Source organism: Ruditapes philippinarum, unplaced genomic scaffold (genome assembly GCF_026571515.1).
Source record: "Ruditapes philippinarum isolate M1 unplaced genomic scaffold, ASM2657151v2 ctg6649_1_1_1_1, whole genome shotgun sequence".
In the NCBI taxonomy this organism is placed as follows: domain Eukaryota; kingdom Metazoa; phylum Mollusca; class Bivalvia; order Venerida; family Veneridae; genus Ruditapes; species Ruditapes philippinarum.
In genome coordinates, this window is record NW_026852807.1 from 30288 (window position 1) to 47195 (window position 16908).

Genomic DNA, 16908 nt, shown 5'->3' on the forward strand with positions numbered 1-16908 from the left:
GCAAATAATAATGTCAATATTTCTGTAACATCTGGAAACAACTGAATACCTTTTAGCTGACAATTTTCTATTTCCTTTACAAATTCCTTTATAAAAATGACAAAAAGTATTGGGGAAGCTAAGCAACCCTGTTTTAAGCCTATATGACAGTCAAAATACTCTGTTAAACCATTATTTGTTCTAACACAAGCTTGTACAGAACTATATAATCCACAAAGGCCACATACAGTTTACCACCCTTTTTTGACAGTTGTTTATTTACAATAGCTTGAAGATCAAAAGCATTATCTGTCGTAGAATAGCCCTCACGAAACCCTGCTTGAGGCTCTTTTATTTTGTCAAATATATTTACATAAAATGTTATTCTTTTAGTTAAGATACAAGTATAAATTTTTCCTAAATTTTTCCTAATACATTTTGAAGTGATATACCTTGGAGGTAGGTGACCGGTTGTTGCGCATGACACATCGTCTCATTATTGAGAACAATTGTGGCAAGTATATACAAATCCCTTCAAAGATAAGACAGTTATTGACCGGACACGACATATACCCTAAAATAAACAATGTTGACCTTGAAAGCGCAAGTGCGACCTTGACCCTGGAGGTACGGGTCTGGTTTTGCGCATGACACATCGTCTTCTTATAACAAGCATTTGCTATTTCAGATTCCTTTGATATATAACAAAGTTATGGACCGGACACGAAAGTGTGACGGACGGACGGACGGACAGACGGACGGTGCTGGAGCCTATTTCTATATCCCCCTTTTTTCTTTGAAATTCCAAACTAGAAAGTTTAATAATATATCAGTAAAATTCAAAGTTCAATGAGGAGATCATTCTAGAAATATGGATGCTAGATTTATAAACCATGTAATCCTTGTCATACTATTATGATTTGGGAGTTTGAAGTAAATCCTAAATGAAGAAATATGAGTAAAAAATACTAATTTCTAAAAACAATTGTTCAAGGGGATATAGTTCTGGAAATAGTCATGCTAGAGTATTACACCTTCTCATAAATGATTTGAGTGATAATAAGAAACATATATATGAAGTATGAAATAGATACATTACGAAAGTAAGAATTTATGAAAAAACAAAACATTTTCTGATGAAAATTCTAAGTTCAAGGAAGGTAATTCTGGTGATTTTTGTGCCAGTGTTGTAAACAGTATGACATATGTAGTGGTTGATGATCAGAAAGTACATTTGAAGTTTGAAGTCTGAAGTCAATACCTTAAGAAAAAAAGTTATAGTGAAAAAGCATAAAAACTGGAATCAGAAATATTGACAAGGTTGCCGACGCTCCTAGAGTAGGACAACTCATAATATACTCCCTATAGTCAAAATTTAAATGATCACTATAATCTCCAAACTGCCATCTGTCTATATCTTTTAGTTTCATAAAAATGTTTTCAGTACTATTTGAGTACTCACAAATTTTATTATATATGTGCCATATTTTAAGCCTTTTTTCCGCCATAGAAACCAAATTTTCAAAATAGGAAACAAAAACAGACACACATAATCTCCAGATTGCCATCTACCTATATATCAAATTTCACAAAAATATTTTAGTACTTTTTGCGCTATTACTGCATCCAGTTTGTGTTAAATTTGTCATATTGTCACTCTCTTTGTTGCCACAGCAACGAAAGATTTCAACATTGGAAGAAAATAATAAATACGTGCATAATCTCTGACTGCCATCTATTCATTTAATAAATGATCGGTACTTTTTGCGTTATCACAGGATCCAGTTTTGCGGACGAACTGGCTGACGGACGGACTGACGGACGTTAACCTAAAGTCACCTCCGGTTAAACCGGTACGAGACTAAAATTTATTATGTGATGAGTCACTGAATGTCCAAAAAGAGCAACAGTTTCTTTTTGCGCAAAATCTTGTTAGAAAAAGGGGATTAATTATGTCAATATGCTTTATAAAGTTACCTTACTATGTATACACATTTATGACATGATGTTGAACATGTGTGCAAAGTTTCAATGCCATATCTTAAATTAATTGAGGTACCACGTGGTACGCCAACTTTAACATAAATTTTAAGTAAAAAGGGGCGTTTATCTGTTACAATGCTTGAGAGTTTTGTTCAGATCTGGGGATGATGGTGAACAAGTATGCAAAGTTGCAAAGCCATATGTCAATGAACTTTGAAAATATTTGAGGTGGTACGCAAACTTTAATGAAAATTGTATGTCGGAAAGGAGGCATTATTCTGTCAAAATGCTTGATAGAGTTACCTCCTCCTGTCTTTACAAAGGGTGCATAATTGTTAACAAGTGTAAAAAGTTTCAAAGCATATGTCAATGACTTTGAAAATAATTTGAGGTGGTAAGCAAACTTTAACATTAATGGTAACGTCGACGTAGACGCTCGGTTGACTTATTCTTATCGAAAAGTCGAGCTAACACCATTCCTTTGCAACTTTTTTGAGTTTTAGCATGACAAGAGCTGTAGGAGTAGTTATGCACAAAAGAAATTGTTCACTATATTTTACATATAAGGAAGAAAAAAAGGACCATAATTAGGCCAAACTACGAAAGAATGCACCAGAGCACTTATGACAATGACTGCTGCGCATAGAAGAAATTGTTTACGACCGCCCGCAGACATATCTCTGTCCAATAACAGTTAAGCAAATGGTGCTATTCATTTATCATGATTTCAATATAGGAATAATAACATTACATTGCTACAAAAAATATGTAAACATTGAAGAATAGAATAGAAAAATATGCCAAGTTTACTTGTCAGAACACATGTAAATGTTAAGTATTAACTTTGTGCTCGTGTATATGATTTAAGTTTCTCAAAAATAGAGTATAGCTGTAATATTCAGTAAAAATTGTATGTATAACATACATAAATTTAAATATATCAAAATCAAAATGTCAAATTAAAAATTTACGTTCATCTTTTTTCCAAAAACTGAAAATAGGGTTTTCCCTTGAAAGCATCAATAACAGCAAAATTGCATGAAATTGCAGACTCGGTTTTATTGAGTCTGTACATGAGGGATAATGAAAAAATGCCAAGTTCAAGTTGTATCTGCATTTAAAAGAACAGTTTCTAACATATTCCATGAATATAAATATGAAATCACACTAGTCATACCTCTTTTTACATTAAAAATATAAATGAGACACATAAAAACTAAGAATATTAACATACCTCTAACTGTCAGAGACGTTCCTTGTAGTTTCGTTTCAAGGTTTTTTGCTCCTGAAAAAAAACACAAATATTTATCGTGTTAAATGCAAAACATACAAATACCTATTACATGTAATTATGATCTTTACATATAAAACATGATAAGATATTAAAGTACTCTGATTGTATTATCATTTTGATCGGTATTAGGCAGATCTAAATTTATTAAGGTTAAATAGTAAAAGAACTGTACAAAGAACAAAGACATGTTATAGGTGGCTTTCATGACAACAGAATAAATATATCAGATCAAAATGCATTTTGTTGATATTTCGTAAATACAAGCACATTTGTTGACATTTGTTATTCCCGCCAGTATAATAAAACACTTGAATGGAGCTAACCTCAAAACATTAAATGAAATAACTTTAGTAATCAAAAGCAAATTCATTTCTTTAAATTCAGAATAAGTTAGCAAGAAACTGAGTTAAGCTTCAAGTCTATTGTTCAAATAGTACGTTATTCACAAATATCATTGCAAAAACACAGAAAAAATCTGAAGCTGTGACAAGGTTTGTAAAGCACTTTCCTCTCCGTTAGATAATATTGTGATAGTTTCGGAAAAGCAGTTTTAAACATCTTATTTGCAATCCCATGTTGACATGTTCACAGAATACACAAGCCGAAGAAACGGCATTCTAGTTATCCTTATGCATTTAAATATTAATAATTCATATTATAAAAAAATATAAAGTTAATACACTAATTGATCCAAACATTCTTCAATTAATTCAAATGAATTTTTCAAATTTTTTGACTTGCATATTTCTTTGTGTATAAATAATATTATTGATAAGATATTTAGCAAAAGGGTTGACTTAAATCCTTACAAAGCTGATATTTCCAAATTTAATTTGTTATGACTTACGTGCTTCAACCAATGTGGTACATATTTCCAAACTAGTAGGATATTCTATGACATGTAGCCGTCGTGAGGAGGACATTATTTTACAAAATTGATACATAACTAATAAACTCTTTCAACCACACAAGCGATTTAAAAAGTTATTCCCACGAAATAAAGAGTAAGTCATCAAAATTTAGAAGAAAAAAAAAACACATGCGGTTAGGTGTAAGTAACCCAGTTTTAAGGAGATGTGTTTTATGAACTAAGTTAAGTTTTGAGAACAATTTTTAATTGGATGTTGGTAAAATTATCAAATGTTTTATACAAATAGTATATCATAAAAGGTACATTGAAAATACTGCATTCTTAGTATTCAAACTTTTCACAGTTGGACACTTCACGTTCTTCTTTTGATTCCACCTGAAAGGGTCAAGTTGGAGTCTATATGTTTTTTTCTTAATCCCATATAAATGACTTATCTTTTGTCTTCTTAATTATTTCACCCAGCCCTGGTAGCGTATTTGTTTGCGACTTTGAGCTTCTGTTATGGCACTTTTGTTATGGAAATTGGGGTTTTCTCTTTTTTTACTTAAGCAGTATGTCGTTTTAATTTCACCTGATATTACGTTCTTTGAACCGCCTTTCCTTGTTAATCTTATTTAATGTATCATTTGACAATTGTTAGTAAAACGTTTGGCAGGGAGTGCTTTAAAGCACATGGTCATGTTTTACAGGGACATGTCAGGGCCAAAAGTGAAGTTAAAGAGCAACATTAACCGGTTAATTACAAGGTACTTGCTGTGTGGAACTACCATTCTACAACTTAATGCTATAATGTAAAAATAATTTCTTACCACTGTCAGTCCCAAGTAAAGGAATCCCTGAAATACAAAAGCAGCAAAAGAAAATATATATATATATATGTACTTCTTAAATTGAGAAACCCAAAGTGCTTACTCGTACATTGTATTGACAATGCCCTTTCATTCTTTTCCGTTTCGTTGTGGTTTCCAAAAGGCTACTCATATGCCATAAAGCTGCACAGTCCTTCAATATTTGGCTATAAGTACAGTATCTTATTAATTTGTATTGGAGACAAAACACCAATTTGTTTACATTTTGCTACTTTTATGACATTTTTACAATAAAAGCCAAACTTTTATGTATTAAACAGGAATCTTTCATTTTAAAAATCTATTACTTGCATATAAGCAAAGGTAAGCTTTCTCCTTAAAGGAAAACATGTATTTCTTATTTCTAAATTCCATGAAGAGTCGTTTAGATTTTCTAATATTTTACTACTTAACTAAAATATTTGTTCCACCGGGATGGAAATGCAAATACATTTCTTGCATATCAGACAGGATTATCTACCGTTTACACCGGTGCTAGAAAACTCTATCTTACACCCCCATGTAAGACAAGTCGCGTGTTTTAAATGACGTCATTGACGCGAGCCTTTTATGAATGAATTGCGTTCTTAGGATGACGTCACTTAACCGTTATGAATGAAATTGCCAGTTCATACGATACTATAAGTAAAAAGTGCGTTATGAGAATATCCGTTTTTGTAATTTCTGTTCAAAAATAATTGATATGTAATATGCAAGAAAAAGAATCAAACACCGGCTGTCGGTACAGACAGGAATATCTAGCTCTCGGGTGACTGTTTACGGCGGAAACTCGGCAGAGCCTCGTTACCGCCGTAAACAGTCACCCTCGAGCTAGATATTCCGGTCTGTACCGGCAGCCGGTGTAAGATTCTTATAGTATGTCATCTTCTGTTTGTATAAATATAGCCTAATTACTCACAGCAGTAATTTGAGGCTGTGTTCAAGCAGTGGCCATCTACATAATAATCCAGGACTGTTATCATAAGACAAAATACCACTGCATTTAGCTTTTCTGTAGGGTATCAGGAATTGCCTTTAATTTATGCATGGACAAAAAGCTTTGTACGAAACATTTGAGCTCGATGTGCAAAAAATTTATATATAAGCATTTCGAATTCCTAATTAATAATTTAATCATGCACCTGACATGACCATCTATTCACTTATTAATATTGTTGCTTTGAACATAAAGGTTTGAATCTGAACTTTGAGCTAACTATCAAACTCTAGCTCACGACACGTCGTCATCACGTTAAATCATTTATTTAAGGAATGTCCTATAGACAAATGGACTAGCAGATGAACAAACGGAAAAGTACACAACTTTAACTTTAAGGGTCAAAATAAACAATGGAATATCTTAAAAATAAATCCAATTATGCAAAAGAAAGGAATGGTTTCTTAGTCACAACCCTACTTTTCAATGTTACAACCACAAATATCACTGAAAGGGCCTTTTTGTTTAAAGTGTTTCAAAGTTCAAGGTCATATAGTACTTTAAAAACAATTTGGCCTTGAATGTTGTATTTTCTACGTATAAACCAAAAACAATCACTCAATATTAACAACGGTTCTTGCGCACGACAAGCCGTCTCATCATGTTTGAGTCTGAAATTGTTTTCAAATTTCACCAGTTGATAGAGTTATGGTGCGGACAAAATACTTATAACATTTCTTGACATTTGACCTTAAAGTAAGACATTGACCTTTGACAAAGTCATACGATTCTTGCATGCGACATGCCATCTCATGACGCTGAACATTTGTGCCAAGTAATTTGAAATTCCACAGGCAAGTGTTAGAGTTATGGTGTGAACAAGCTGTTTGATATAATATTTTTTTGTATTTGTCCGAATCTTTGACCTAGCCACACGACTCTTGTACGTGAAAAGCCATCTCATGATGTTAAACATTTGTGCTTAGGTACGGTAGTTGAAATACTGCCACCTCAGTACTGACCGGGACAAGCATAATCAGGACGATAGTAGGACTTTGACTCTTTGATTCTTGCGCTCGATACAAAAATTTATGATGTTAAACATAAAAGCCAGGTTAATTGAAATTCAACCAGCTACTGATAGAGTTATGATGCGGACAAGCTGGTACAAGTATGGCATTGACTCTTGATTAATCCACGCAGTTCTTGGGTGCCACACGCTTTTTCATTATTGTGAACATTTGCGCTAAGTTATTTGAAATTCTGCCTTCTATAAACAAAGTTACGAGCTAGACACGCATAATACGGACACATATAACTGAAATGCGATTAATAATAAGAGATTAAGCAAAAAGGTTGCCTTTAATCTTAACAAAGCTGATATTATCACATTTTATGTGTCATGTACATCGCGCTTCAACCAATGCGATTCATATTTCCCAAATAGTAAGATATAGATATTCTAGTAAATGCAGCCGTGCGGAGAACATTAATTTTCAAAAAAGTTATACATAACAAACAAACTCTTTCAACAACGCAACGCAAAATACGTGATCAAACTCAAAACAGTCAAGAATAAGTCACCAACATTCAGAACGATTATAAAAAGCCTCATGCATTAAGGTTTAAGTAAACCAGTTTTAAGGAGATGTGCTTTATAAACTAAGTCAGGTTTTAAGGGTTATTCTTCATTGGTTGTTGGTAAAATTATCAAACGCTTTATAAAAGTATTATATCATAAAGAGTATTTTGAAAATATTGCTTGCTTAGTATTCCACCTTTTCACAATTGGATACTTCACTTTCTTCTTTTGATTCCATCTGACGGTTTAGTTGGAGACTCAAGGATTAGTTCTTCAATCCCATTTAAATGACTTATCTTTTCTCTTTTTAATTATTTCGTCCAATCCTAGAAGCTTATTTTTTGCTATTTTACCTTCCGTTATGGCGCCTTTGTTATGGCAATTATGTTTTCTCTTTTTTACTTAAGCAGCATGTCTTTTTTATTGACAATTGTTACAAAAACAAAGTCTTGTTTTACAGGGACATGTTGGAGCTAAAAGTGAGGTTTTGAGCAACATTAACCGGTTAAAATTACCAGGTACTTGTTGTGCGGAGGTGAACTCAAATGTAAGAGAAAGACATGATAGATCGTGAATGTGACGTTCGTTCACAGTTCTATAAAGACATGTCCTATGATCACTTTTATGTTTGATTGTTTCAATTTTAAAGTCAAATTTGCTGCCAAATCTGTTGTTTTAAAACCCAAAATAATAACAATAAAAAAACAACAACAAAAAAACCACTACAAACAACATTTTGATCTCCCACATTATACCTTTATGCTATAATGTATCAAAAATTTGTTACCATTTACTTTATTTTTAATGTTAGTCCCAAGTAAAGGATTCCCTGAAATACAAAAACAGCACATACAAATATATATATGTTCTTCTTAAAGGCTCATTGAAAACCCCGAATTGATCACTCTCATTAGTATTTTCAGAGCCTTTTTATATTTTAATGACTTATCTTTTGTCTTCTTAATTATTTCGTCCAATCCTGGTAGCTTTTTTTTGCTATTTTGCCTTCCGTTATGGCGCCTTTGTTATGGCAATAAGGTTTTCTCTTTTTAAATTAAGCAGCATTTTATTATTTGCATCTATTGTAACCTTGACAATTGTTAGAAAAACGTTCGGCAGGGAGCGATTTAGAAAAAAAACATGGTCTTGTTGGTTTTGGCGTTTCGTTGTGGTTTCGAAAAAGTACTAATATACCATAATGCTGCACAGTACTTTAACATTTGGCTATAATTAAGTAAATGGTAAAGTTTTTTATTAATTTGTATTGGAGAAAAGGGCAATAATTTGTTTGAATTTTACTACTGTTATGACTTCTTATATTAAATGCCAAAATTTTATGTAATAAGCATGAATCTATCATTTTAAAAATCTATTACTCGCATATAAGCAAAGTTAGCTTTATCTTCAAAGTAAAACGTGTATTTCTTTTTTCTTAATTGTGTAAACAGTCGTATAGATTTTCTTATATATTTTTCTACTACACTGTTACATTTTTCCCCCTGGATGGAAATGTAAATTGTCATTTTTTGTTGACATAAATACATATAGCCAAAATATATCACAGCAGTAATTTATGGCTGTGTTCAAGCAGCTGCCATCTAATTTATAAACTATAACTGTTACCGTCATTGAGCAAAACTCCCCAGGATTTAGCTTTTTGTAGGGTATCAGGAATTGACTTTAATTGATGCCTGGACAAAAATCATTGTACAGAACATTTAATCTCGATGTAAAAAACATTTATATTTAAGCATTTAAACATTCCTCATGAATTATTTAATCATGCACCTGACATGACATCTATTCGCTTATATAAAATAGTATGGCTTTTAACCAAAAATTTTGAATTTGAACTTTGAGCTAACTTTCAAACTCTAGGTCACAACACGTCGTCATCACGTTAACAAATTGATGTAAAGAATGACCGATGTATTGATAGACGGATGGACTGACAGATGAACAAAGGAAAAGTCAACCACTATAACTTTCAGTGGCAAAAACACAATTAAATATCTTTAAAACAAACAGCAAATTATGCGAAAGAAAGTAATGATTCTTAGTCATGACACTACTTTTTAATGTTACATCCACAAATATCACTTAAAGGGCTTTTTAGTTGAGACCATTTTGTTTTGCTTTGACTTTAAAGTATGATTTTGTCCCCTGACCTAGCCACACGGATATTGTGCGCGACACGCTATCAAATGATGTTGAACATTAATGCCAGATGATTTGAAATTCCACTAGCTCGAGATATGGTGTGGAAAAGCTGTTTGAGATCTTCTTGCATTTGCCCTTGTAGTATGGCATTGACCCATGAATAAGCCTAACGGTTTTTGCGTGCAACACGCCGCTTCATTATTGTTATCATTTGCGCTTCTGTCTTCAAATGACAAAGTTTTGAGTCACACAAGCCTAATCCTAATGCACAGATATAACGAACCGCCATTTTGACAACTTTTTCGAGGTATCCGCAACCGGGCATTAAAAAAAATAATTAAAAATCAACAACCTGACCTGAAACATCAAGGACATTGATAATTGAAAGCTATCCATTTGAATAATATATAGATAATTAATGTAAAACTCCAGCAAAATGTTTAAAGTCCTTGAAGGTTAAGGTCAGTTGTAAATTAAGTTAAAATTTAGTCTGGTGTGCCTCTCTTGTTTTGTGAAGGTCTTATTCTGTAGGTTGTTGTGTCAAAAGAGGAGTACAATCCGTTATTAACAATTTTAATGTTTCTGGAAGGCAATAGAAACGTATACGGGCGACTTAAATATACCTCGATTCTTTTGCGTCGAAAAGGTCGAGCTTAAATCAATCTGTTATCAAAATGTATCTTTTGCAACAAAAGTTAATTAAATATGTTTTTTTTAAATGCATAACATTATCTTACCTTGGCCTTCTTCATCTGACGAATTTGTTATGTTACCTGAAATTAAAACATGAACATTAAAATCAAGTCATAGTTAAACGTGCTTGATAAACACAAATACCCCTGGCCAAGATTCTTGTCAGTAAGAATTTTACAAAAAAAGTTTAATCAATTCTCTTAGGTATTGACAGAAATCTTATCATGACAAAATCATGAAGTTTTGCTATTCTGAATATTATCATGTTGCATGTCGCTGCTGTTTGATAAAAATGAAAACATTATAAATAAAAAATATCAAAAATACATAAACATCTTTTGACGTCATAACTGTGATATGCAAGCTTCATAGCCGAATAACCCCTCTTAATCGTTCCGTCTCATTTAAATCCGCCCATTTATTCTCGTTTAGGGCACACCTTTTTTAAATAGATTTACACTAACTTGTCATATTAAATGTGTCATGATAACCGCCTTATGAACACAATTTATACTTTCCATAACTGTTCATTAACATGCTCATTCAAATTTGTCGTTTCAGGCATTCTTTAGGGCTTCCGTTTTTTGCTCTTCTTTCATTCACGTTTTATGCCAATTTTTTTTTTCAAAATCCCTTGATGCGCGACAGAGTTGTAGTGTAACACTGACCTTGGTGCTAGGGGTTGAGGTATTGTGCATGTCACCCTGACGTAACATTTGTGACAAGTAGTTTCAAAATCCTTTGATGCATGAAATAGTCAAGGCCAGAAAAGCTTTTAACAACTGATGTTTGATTTGTGGTGTGGCCTTGACGTCATATCTGTGTTATGCAGACTCCCCTTTCAAAATAACATTTTATTAAAATCCGCCCATTGTTTTCTCGTTTGAAGCAAACGCTTTTTTTTACCTTGGGACCATGTGCCACTTTTCATGGAATGACACTTACATGTCACAATGAAGGTTACCCTTCAAAAAAACTTTTATCCACGTTCTGCATAAGAATAACAAATACTTTACATTTAACTCTCTTTTCCTTTAAAATGATAATTAAAGATGTCCTATGCTCATCCTTGAGTAAAGTATTTCAATCACCGAAATTTATTGAAATCTATGAAATTTTAACTGAATATGTCTAATTTATATAAAATGATGAATAAAATGTGTAAAGGAAACTTCGTTCCATTGAACAGGTAATTAAAGTTGGTCTTTAAAAAACACACACGCAAACAAACACTGCCAGTTCTTTCTTATTGATACTTTGTATTCATATTGTTACCACCTACAGTGTGTATAGTTTTTAAAGTAACATATTTACTTTGTGTGAAGTCAAAACATGTTTATTATATATTTACAAAAAAGACTGTGTAGCAATTATTTATATTTTATTATATCGAATTTGACCATGGTATATCTTTTAAACTGCTAAATATGTAATTTGTCAATATCAAAGTGAATGGGTCTGTAATGGAAATTGAGTAAAAGAATGAATTAGTATGTTAAAAGTATTTCTTATAAGACATTGCATCAGAACACGAAATACGTACAAGTATATTGCTGGCAAATGTGAGTATAAAATTATTACATTTGTATAGCATTTTTTAATACTAAATCACTAAAAACTTTATTAACATTTTTTTCAAGAAATATGTTTAAGAATATCCAAGTTAATCTAACAATCTGATTGATCCCCTGGAGGGACATAGCTGTTAACTGTGGGTAGTGACTACGGTTTCCAATGAAAAGCGTTTATCAAACGTCATTTGGATCACAAAGGCGAACATTTTTCTTGTAATATTTCTTTCGATATGATATTATTTTTGGAACAATTTTATGTTCTACGCATTTTCTAGAACATTGATGTTATGGATTTTTGATTTAAAATCTTTATAATATGATAACTGTTATATTTGCATAAAAAACTGAACTTGTAGCGTCCATTTTTGACATGCTGTGAACTTAATTAATTCCAGAAGAACCACTTAGACTATTATTACTTTACAAAATGACTCGATTAAATAAATCTTAAATGTGTACATGGCTTTACTTTGATGTGATGTCCATAATTTTTATTTAAAAAACAATACAGGGATGTTGGAATAATTGCTAAGTGTATTCAATAAATATTACCTTGTTTAAAACTTTGTGTCTTGATTTTTATGACTGTGATATTATAAAATCACTGCCTTTTTCTTAACTTTAAATTTCTGATTACAGTTAATGTTTTCTTTATCTGCGCATTGACAGGTCTATTTTTTCACGTGTTTTACATAACCGGGTCTGCCTAACAAGAGCAGACCTCCGCACGTGCAAAAGATAGACCTCATGACGGATTTCCTTTTGTGTCACAAACAATAGAGGAGGTGTGTAATTATGGATTCTTTATTTCTCTCTATTCCATGATAACCGCCATATGAACACATCTGATGTTAAATAATTCTAAATTTAACCAGTTCATCTTGAATACTGCTTCAACCGGTGCTAGGCGGCGTGGACAGTAACTTGCACGTGGCCTCAATCAAACCGAGCCTGCAACATTTTCAATTTTTCCTTGTTGGGCTTTCTTTAGGGATTTTTATTTCTCTCTATTTGACCTTAGAGACAAAGATCTAGATTATGTACATGACACATCGTCTCATCAAATTATTTAAAAAAATCTTTATGGCTGACAGAGATACGGGCGGACAAGGTCTTATGCTCTCACACGCGCATATACTTATGCCCTCTTTTCCATCGTGGCGTAGTCATAAAAAATTGGATACTTCTCTGTTCACTTTGGTAGATAATATTTACTCATAAAATCATCAATAATAAAGCCTCATGCATTAAGATTTAAGTAAACCAGTTGTAAGGAGATGTGCTTTATAAACTAAGTCAGGTTTTAAGGGTTATTCTTCATTGGTTGTTGATAAAATTATCAAACGCTTTATAAAAGAATTATATCAAAGAGAGTATTTTGAAAATATTGCTTGCTTAGTATTCCACCTTTTCACAATTGGATACTTCCCTTTCTTCTTTTGATTCCATCTGACGGTCCAGTTGGAGACTCAAGGATTAGTTCTTTAATCACATTTAAATAACTTATCTTTTCTCTTTTTAATTATTTCGTCCAATCCTAGAAGCTTATTTTTTGCTATTTTACCTTCCGTTATGGCGCCTTTGTTATGGCAATTATGTTTTCTCTTTTTTACTTTATTGACATTTGTTAGAAAAACAAGGTCTTGTTTTACAGGGAAATGTTGGAGCTAAAAGTGAGGTTTGGACAACATTAACCGGATAAAATTACCAAGTACTTGTTGTGCGGAGGTGAACTCAAATGTAAGAGAAAGACATGATAGATCATGAATGTGACGTTCGTTCACAATTCTATAAAAACATGTCCTATGATCACTTTTATGTTTGACTGTTTCAATTTTAAAGTCAAATTTACTGCCAAATCTGTTGTTTTAAAACCGAAAATAATAACAATAAAAAACAACAAAAAAAAACCCACTACAAACAACATTTTGATCTCCCACATTATACCTTTATGCTATAATGTATCAAAAATTTGTTACCATTTACTTTATTTTGAATGTTAGTCCAGAGTAAAGGATTCCCTGAAATACAAAAACAGCACATACAAATATATATATGTACTTCTTAAAGGCTCATTGAAAAACCCGAAATGATCACTTTCATTAGTATTTTCAGAGCCTTTTTATTTTTAAATGACTTATCTTTTGTCTTCTTAATTATTTCATCCAATCCTGGTCGCTTTTTTTTGCTATTTTGTCTTCCGTTATGGCGCCTTTGTTATGGCAATAAGGTTTTCTCTTTTATACTTAAGCAGCATTTTTTTATTTCATCTATTGTAACCGTGACAATTGTTAGAAAAACGTTCGGCAGGGAGCGATTTAAATAAAACATGGTCTTGTTTTACAGGGACACGTTGGAGCTAAAAGTGAGGTTTTGAGCCTTCTGCTATTCAGAGCCTTTTCATTTTCGGCGTTTCGTTGTGGATTCGAAAAAGTACTAATAAGCCATAATGCTGCACAGTACACTAACATTTGGCTATAATTAAGTAAATGTTAAAGTTTTTTTTATTAATTTGTATTGCAGAAAAGGGCAATAATTTGTTTGAATTTTACTACTGTTATGACTTTTTTATATAAAATGCCAAAATTTTATGTAATAAGCATGAATCTATCATTTTAAAAATCTATTACTCGCATATAAGCAAGGTTAGCTTTATCTTCAAAGGAAAACGTGTATTTCTTTTTTCTTAATTGTGTAAACAGTCGTATAGATTTTCTTATATTTTTCTACTACACTGTTACATTTTTCCCCCTGGATGGAAATGTAAATTGTCATTTTCTGTTGATATAAATATAGCCGAAATATATCACAGCAGTAATTTATGGCTGTGTTCAAGCAGCTGCCATCTAATTTATACAAAACTCCCCAGGATTTAGCTTTTTGTAGGGTATCAGGAATTGACTTTAATTGATGCCTGGACAAAAATCTTTGTACAGAACATTTAAGCTCGATGTAAAAAACATTTATACTTAAGCATTTAAACATTCCTCATGAATTATTTTATCATGCACCTGACATGACATCTATTCACTTATATAAAATAGTATGGCTTTTAACCAAAAGGTTTGAATTTGAACTTTGAGCTAACTATCAAACTCTAGCTCACGACACGTCGTCATCACGTTTATGAAATGACCGATGTATTGATAGACGGAAGGATTGACAAATGAACAAAGGAAAAGTCAAACACTATAACTTTCAGTGGCAAAAACACAATTAAATATCTTTAAAACAAACAACAAATTATGCGAAAGAAAGTAACGATTCTTAGTTATGTCACAACTTTTTAATGTTACATCCACAAATATCACTTAAAGGGCTTTTTAGTTGAGATCATTTTGTTTTTGCTTTGACCTTAAAGTATGATTTTGTCCCCTGACCTAGCCACACGGATATTGTGCGCGACACGCCATAAAATGATGTTGAACATTAATGCCAGATGATTTGAAATTCCACTAGCTCGAGATATGATGTGGAAAAGCTGTTTGAGATCTTCTTGCATTTGCCCTTGTAGTATGGCATTGACCCATGAATAAGACTAACGGTTTTTGCGTGCAACACGCCTATTCATTATTGTAATCATTTGCGCTTCTGACTTCAAATGACAAAGTTTTGAGTCACACAAGCCTAATCCTAATGCACAGATATACCGAACTGCCATTTTGACAACTTTTTCGAGCTATCCACAACCGGGCATTAAAAAAAAATAATTAAAAATCAACAACCTGACCTGCAACATCAAGGCCATTGATAATTGAAAGCTATCCAGTTGAACAAACTAAATATATAGCTAATTAATGTAAAACTCCAGCAAAATGTTTAAAGTCCTTGAAGGTTAAGGTCAGTCGTAAATTAAGTTAAAATTCAGTCTGGTGTGCCTCTCTTGTTTTGTGAAGGTCTTATTCTGTAGGTTGTTGTGTCAAAAGAGGAGTACAATCCATTTTTACCAATTTTAATGTTTCTGGACGGCAATAGAAACGTATACGGGCAACTTAAATATACCTCGATTCTTTTTCGTCGGAAAGGTCGAGCTAAAATCAATCTGTTATCAAAATGTATCTTTTGCAACAAAAGTTAATCAAATATGTTGGGTTTTTTTAAATGCATAACATTATCTTACCTTGGTCTTCTTCATCTGACGAATTTGTTATGTTACCTGAAATTAAAACATGAACATTTAAATCAAGTCATAGTTAAACGTGCTTGATAAACACAAATACCCCTGGCCAAGATTCTTGTCAGTAAGAATTTTTCAAAAAAAGTTTAACCAATTCTCTTAGTTATCGACAGAAATCTTATCATGACAAAATCATGAAGTTTTGCTATTCTGAATATTATCATGTTGCATGTCGTTGCTGTTTGATAAAAATGAAAAACATTATAAATAAAAAATATCAAAAATACATAAACATCTTTTGACGTCTTAACTGTGATATGCAAGCTTTATCGCCGAATAACCCCTCTTAATCATTCCGTCTCATTTAAATCCGCCCATTTATTCTCGTTTAGGGCACACGTTTTTTTAATAGATTTACACTAACTTGTCATATTGAAAGTTTCATGATAACCGCCTTATGAACACAATTATAATGTTTACTTTTACCTTTATCGAATATTTGTAATAAATAAGAGGGTCATGATGGCCATAATATCGCTCACCTGAATTTGAATATTCTATATAACAAAAAAGGAATATTTTTAAGTATGTATGAAAGCAGATATAAAGTCTTAATCTTAAACTGATATTATAAAAGTTCATATTTATGTGTAAAAACACGACTTGCTGCTATTGCCAAGGAAAAACAACAGTTCCATAAAACTTTATTATTTACTAAACAATACAAATGTTTTCATTGAAGGCTATAAAATCAATGGTGGATTAACGTGTTGCTAAGGAATGTTAATGTTTGCAGGTTGCTATGAAAATTAATCAGACTAAAGTTCAGACCTACTTATTTTATATGCACATCGTTATTTAGAATGCCTT

The 16908-nt window shown here is 32.2% G+C and overlaps 1 protein-coding gene across 1 annotated transcript in view; it reads right to left on the reverse strand.

Moving 5' to 3' along the window:
• The window catches only part of LOC132724925 (uncharacterized), a gene marked incomplete at its 3' end in the record, with an annotated part of 29422 nt that extends 12953 nt beyond the window's left edge, over positions 1-16469 (reverse strand). The window contains exons 1-6 of the mRNA XM_060709916.1: positions 16463-16469; positions 16042-16077; positions 13901-13942; positions 10392-10427; positions 8282-8323; positions 3197-3247 (exon numbers count right to left, since the gene is read on the reverse strand). Coding sequence (XP_060565899.1) covers positions 3197-3247; positions 8282-8323; positions 10392-10427; positions 13901-13942; positions 16042-16077; positions 16463-16469 — 214 coding nt within the window. The remainder of the gene's footprint in view (positions 1-3196; positions 3248-8281; positions 8324-10391; positions 10428-13900; positions 13943-16041; positions 16078-16462) is intronic.
• Positions 16470-16908: the final 439 nt, after the last annotated feature.